At 51.6% G+C, this 6344-nt stretch overlaps 1 protein-coding gene across 1 annotated transcript in view; it reads left to right on the top strand.

Annotated features, from left to right (window-relative positions):
* Window positions 1–1219: 1219 nt before the first annotated feature.
* Window positions 1220–6344, top strand: part of LOC125402531 (polycystin-1-like protein 2) — an 86400-nt gene continuing 81275 nt past the window's right edge. The window contains exons 1-3 of the mRNA XM_087900450.1: window positions 1220–1596; window positions 2343–2507; window positions 2980–3165. Of these exons, the coding sequence (XP_087756576.1) occupies window positions 1296–1596; window positions 2343–2507; window positions 2980–3165 (652 nt within the window). The 5' untranslated portion in view covers window positions 1220–1295. The remainder of the gene's footprint in view (window positions 1597–2342; window positions 2508–2979; window positions 3166–6344) is intronic.

Raw genomic sequence — 6344 nt, 5'->3', positions numbered from 1 at the left:
TCAATCCTCCAATGAGCCAGTCAGAGGATAGATGAAGTGAAGAGCCACTGTCCCTCCCTGGAAGGGCTGCAGAGGCTTAAGGAGAGCAGAATGAGGTGTGTCAACAGTGGCCTGGACTGTGAGCTCTCAAGGATAGTTATGAATGTAGCCCAGCACAGAATTATAGCTTTGGGGCCAGGGAGAGGACCTGAGTTTGGTCCCTGAAACCCATGTAAAGGTGAACACACACACACACACACAGAGAGAGAGAGAGAGAGAGAGAGAGAGAGAGAGAGAGAGAGAGAGAGAGATGGAGAGAGATGGAGGGGTGTAACAAATTCCTGTTTTAAAGAAAGATGGGGCAGCAGAGAGCTTGGCAGTCAGAAACACGTACCGCTCTTACAGAAGACCCGTCCATACCTCCCATCTTGTTGCAGGAGTGCTGAATTAAATCTGCACACTTCCACATCTGGGTTATTACACGAGTTCTGGGGATCAAACTCAGACTTGTGCACTTCTGCTCTTACCCACTGAGGCAGCTCCCCAACCTCGGGAATGTCGTTTTGAGTTAAGCCTTAAAGGGTAAGAAGGTGGGCAGGACGGGACTGAAACATTGTCAGAGGCCAGACTAAACAGAGCCTTGTGTACAAAGATAAGATATTTAAATTTTAGTCTCAGACCCTGGACACTTACCAGATGGCTCGGGCGATGGATGAGGATGGGTAGGTCTGAGTTTTGAATAAAAGGTTATAGGATGACGTGAAATAAATTTTGCAGGGATGTTTTATCCTCAAGGAGGTATAAGTGATAGACAACATGATGAGTCAGAAGGGGACCTGTATGTGCCATCAGATTCTGGCCACACCAGGGGAAGTTATCATCTGGTCACAGGGGCTATTCCACACAATGGGATTGAATATGGGTACCACTCTGTACGGGTGCCATCCATTACTCACTTTCATGCCAGTTTTATCACAAACCTCCCACATGCTGACGGCTTTTCTGGAAACCCTGGGCACTCAGGTAATGACAAAAACAAATGAACAGCAAAGAATCTGTCGAACAGATATCATAGCAACTTTGTCTTTCCCTGGAAGCAACTGGAATATGAATAGGTTTTCAAACAGGCATTGAACAGAGTCGTGTGAAGCCAAAACACAGACACATTCATCCTGAGTCGTTTGTCTCATAAACAAAAGAGTTATTATCTGGTGCAGAGAAGGACCGGAAGACGGACAGTGGGTGCTTGTGGGGATGGCAGAATATGAAGCGGCGAGGAACGAGTTCCATCCTGCAAGTCCTGCAGCGGTCTCAGGATGAGCACAGCCCGTGTGCTGCTCCTGGGTCTCGCACTGAGCACTGGGGCCGCTGTGGCCAAGTTAGAAGGAAGCCATCTCTGCTTAAAGAGCCAGGTGCTCTTCAGAGATGCTTGCTATGAGTTCGTGCCGCTGGGGCACACCTTCCACGGTGCCCAGGGCTGGTGTGAAGGGCACGGAGGCCATCTGGTCTTCGTTCACGATGAAGACACCCAACTGTTCCTGCAGAGGCACATCACTCAGGACAGGAACTGGTGGATCGGACTCACGGGAACTTCGGCACCCAATGAGACCGTGGCTGGTAGGTGCTGTGTAGCGGTGTCTGATGCGAAGCTTGTGCAAAAGAAAATTCTTACCCCTGCTTCTCACCCAGAACCCCACAGGGCAAAGGAACATGTCTGAATTTTCGTGCTCAGGAGACCCTCCGCTTTAGCTGTTTGGTGGATCATGTAAAATAATTCAGGGACAGTAACTAGCACAGAGATGGTCTGAAAACGTGCTTGTACTCCTCCCGTTCTGGGTTCTAGGCTCCTTAGGGCACGGCAGAAGCCCCGGGGAACCTAAGGCAGATACAGATACGTTTCTCTGAGAGGAAACCTTCGCTGGAAGGTTGTGAGTCTCACACCTAAACAGTTCCAGCCATTTTCTCAAGGCTCTAGAAACTTCTGTCTGAACTCAACCCATGCCCAGACACATCTGCAGACACCCTGTCCAGGAGTCATCTCTCCGTGAACACCATGGCACACGCTGGGCTATGCATTTGGCCACACCTAGGTAGCATCACCTTTTGCGGTTTTCTGTGATGGGTGTCTAATTATGTCTGAGTGTTCGACACTGGTGATGAGGACCCACCCATTCTCCAGTATGTGAAAGAGAGGCATTCATTAGGCACCTATGGTATACTAGGAGCTGAGTTAGGGCAAGCCCTCCACAGAGACTGAGCACCTATGGCATACTAGGGGTTGAGTGAGGGCAAGCCCTTCTCAGAAGGGAGGCTGAGCGGGGACTCCTGCAGGCCAAGCCCTCCTGCACTTGTTCCCAATGCAGGCCCTGGTACCTGGCTGGACACCACTAATGTGAATTACAGCAACTGGCAGGGAGGACAGGCCACACCCACCCCAGGGACCTGCGGCTACATCAGGAGTGGCCCTTCGTCTCAGTGGGCTGCCTTGAAGGACTGCACCCAGGCCTTTGCCTTCATCTGCGAGTTTGGTGAGCTGGTCCTGCGGGGGCCCTCTTCCTGTCCCCCTCTCCTGCTTCCTGCCTGCCTGCCTTCTTTTGCCTTTAGTCCCCCCGTTCTCTAACCTTCTCTCTATATTGACCTCCCCATCTCTCTAGTTTCCTACGGTCTTTCATTCTCCTAACTCATCTTCTCCCTTGGGTCTCTTTTCTTTCCTCTCTCTTCACTGTCTGCCTCTCTGGGTCTTTCCTAACCCTGTTCAGACAACTTGCTTGCTAGGCTTCCTCTGCTACCACCTTGTCTGTTTGGGACCGTCTCCCTTTCCACCTCTGGGTCTCCCCCACCCCCATCTCTGTTTGTACCATTCTCTGTATCTCCTCAGGTCTCCCCTCCTCTCCAGATGGCCCTACTACCACTACATCTTTGTATCTCACCATCCCAGCCCGCCGAGCACATGCCCAGCTCCTTGTGTGCTCCGAACTTGTCACCGTCCCTTTGTTGCAGGGGTCGGCCGCAGCCTGGCTTGTGAGGGCCACAACGCTACCATGCACTGTGGCTCGGGTGAGGTCATCCAGGTCCAGGATGCTTTCTACGGGCGCCAGACCCCCTATTTCTGCACCCGGGCTGTATGGCCTCCATCAGACCTGGAGGGGGAATGTGGCTGGGTCAGCATCAAGGATGAGGTGGCAGGTAGGATCCCAGTGCCCCACAGCGCTGCCTGAAGCAGAGAACAGTTGCTGGTCTTCTACACACGTCTAACGGTCCTGGAAGGGCCTGATGTTCTTCAGATACGGCCCGGGCCTCCTTCATGTGGGGAAGCCAGTTAGTCTCTGCCCATGGCACCGGGTTCTTGAACAGGGCATCGAGGCAGGTCCAGCCTGGTCATCAAACCAGGTCCTGGGGCAGGAAGGCTTCTGATCCCCTGCCTGTCCTGGGTGCAGAGAACATCAGCCTAGTTAATCCAATTTTTAAAGTTACAAAACCTTTCAACCCTACGGGCAAGAGTAACAAGAACTGGATTGTGAGGCTTATGTCTGTAAACCTTGCAGCTGGGATATGGTAACAAGAGGCTCAGGAATCCTTCAGTTACCTAGCAAGTTTGGGGCCAACCTGGGCTACACGAGACCCTGTCTCAAGCAAGCAAACCAGCAAAGAATAAAGAATATTGGGATAAGCTCTGAGGGAGCCACTCCCCACCTTTGTCAGATCATAAGACCATGTAACATTGTAGCATTAGCTTAAGGTTTACTCAGGAAGAATTCAGCATAGCATCAGGGCTCGGTCATGGCCTCCCGGGTCAATTCCTGCTGGATTTTTGGTGTTTACCAATCATACACCTGGTCCTCAGTCCTGCCTTCCTTCTGAGCATCCCTAAGCCTGTGTGATCTTGGTTGTGTAAACGGCGCTGTCTTCTATGTCATTCCACAGAACATTTTTTTTAACTGTTAGCTTTTTGCAGTGTTGGGCTTAACATTGTTTTGTGTTTGAGATGTGTGGCCCCCTCAGTTCTTGTTCCAGTTTACTTAGTTTGTTTCTTATATAATGCTCCTCCTCCTGGCCCAGTCCCCACCCTCGCCCCTAGTGTAAAGGTCAGTAGATGATCTTAGGTGTTCTTTCTCTGGGCTTACCTACCTTGTGTCTCTTGAGGCACAGTATCTCACTGGTCTGGACTCACTGACACTAGCCAGCGAGTCCCAGGAACCTGCCTGTCTCCACCTCCCCAGTGGTAGGATTATAAATTTGTACCACTACGTCCTACATTTTTATGTGGGTTCTGGGGGTTGAACCGTCTTGTGTTGGTACAGTGGGCACTTTGCTGACTGGGTCATCTCCCCAGTCCTTAGAGCAGACATTTCTGAAGCCGTCTCCTGCATATGTGGCAGTTTCTCTAGGGCTCCCTCCCTAAATCAGATTCAGTCCCCTCAGATCCCTACTTGCTCCATCAAAGGATTCAGCTGCAGGGCTTCCTGGGGCTTCCCGAGGTTTCCTTGTGAGGTCTCCAGATCCTCCCAGGATATAGGGGAATCTGCTGAAGTGACCAATGTCCAGACACCCGGGAATGGGAAGGCAGGTGGGCTTAACTCCTCAGCTAATGAGGACACGGCAGCACGTTGCCCAGCCTGGGAGTCCTATTAGCATGTCTCCTCTGAGGCTCTGTCTCTAACCAAAGACCTGTGATGATTGTGGGGTGCAGAGTACTCTCTGGGCCTCCTCCCTCTGGGGAGATCAAGTCTCTTCTCCCTTGGAACTCCCCCTGCTCCACTCCTCTTTCCCCCAACATGTCCACCTTATTGTCCTTGCCCCACCCCCAGAGCTGGCACACGGTAGAAAATACCAAATCAGCTTGTAGCTCTCAACCCCCCTCTTCCGAGAAGATGGAAGGACCTCAGCTGGACAGACTGAAGGAGGCTTCCTCCCGACAGCATGCTGCAGCTGGGCAGGCTGCTTCCCCAAAGGTTCAGCTGTAAGCTTTGAAAACATGGTCCCCACACCCCAGAGAGGGCATCGGGAGGGAGACCTGGACCCCACTGGGAAGCGTGAAAGAACCTGGCAGGGCCCCAATATCTGCTTGCATTTGAGTGCCCGATCACTCAATCAGCCAGTGGCCAATAAACATTTATTGAGGACCCATAGTGCATGCACTACCCTGGGCTCTGTAGAGATAGGATGGATCAAAGAGCTCAGAGTCCAGCGGGGAGACAGATAAATGCTGTCATGGAGGGGAGCGAAATGCACTGTGCACTGACGCATGTAAAACATGCTTGATATCTGCTACATGCCAGCTGCGTGTGGAAGATCCAAGAGTGCGCAGAACATTTAAAATACTCCCTAGGCCTTTGGAGACTAGCATCTAGGGTTATGGGTGCACACGGGAATATGTAATCAAATGGAGGGACATCATTCGCTAGGCATCCCTGAGAGTTATGCTGAGAGCTGGGGGCATGCTCAGTGCAGACCATCTGCCTAGCATGTGGGAGACCTTGGGTTTAATGATCAGAAACAGCCGCCACAGTTCCCCCACCCCCGCAAGTCGCAATTCAAAGAAGCAATTGAGTTGGGTGCAGTGGCCTATGCGGACAGTCCCAGCAACTCAGGAAGTGGTGACGAGGATTGTTTGAGGTCAAAGATTAAGGTCAACCTAAACAGCAAAGTGAAACTCCACCCACCCCTTCTTCAAAGATTTAAATCAGTCAGATGTGGTGGTGCACTCTGTTAACCTCAGCACTTAGAAGGTAGAGGCAGATGGGTCTCTGAGTTCAAGGTCAGCCTGATCTACACAGAGAGTTCTGGCCCAGCGAGGGATACCTGGCCAGACCCTGTCTTAAAAACAGAAAAGCATAGAAAGGAAGAAAGGAAGAGAGGGAGAGGAGGGTAAAGGAACAGAGGGGAAGAAAAGGGATGAGAAAGAAGGAAGGGGGAGGAAATCAATCAATCAATCGACTATGTTAGGTCATTCAATAGAGGGGTTTTAATCCAGTTTTCCAAAGTCCTAGAAGTTCTGAGAAACCAGACCGCTTCTTGCATGTCCCTAATCCCCAGAACTTTGGGTGTGACGTGCCGGGGCTTAGAAAGTGACACACAAGACACAGGGACTCTGCAGATGTGTGTAAGGTCACACACACGAGCCCCTCTATCTCTGGACGGAAACAGAAGAGAGCTGGGAAGGAGAAGCCAGGCAGGTTCCAGACGTCAGCAGGGCAGCTTGGAGAGGCCTCACTCAGGGATGAAAGAGACACTGCCAGCATCTGAGGACTGGATTCTGCCTCGGAAATGGTATTGGCTACAGTGTTTCCCAGATCCCCAAGAAGGGCAAGCAGTCCAGTCCAGCCCAGCCCACCCAGATTTCTGACCTTTAGAACCGAGAGACA

This window comes from Myodes glareolus, chromosome 22 (assembly GCF_982192425.1).
Source record: "Myodes glareolus chromosome 22, mMyoGla1.1, whole genome shotgun sequence".
NCBI classification, from domain to species: Eukaryota; Metazoa; Chordata; class Mammalia; order Rodentia; family Cricetidae; genus Myodes; species Myodes glareolus.
This window is presented reverse-complemented; position numbering and strand designations above follow the sequence as displayed.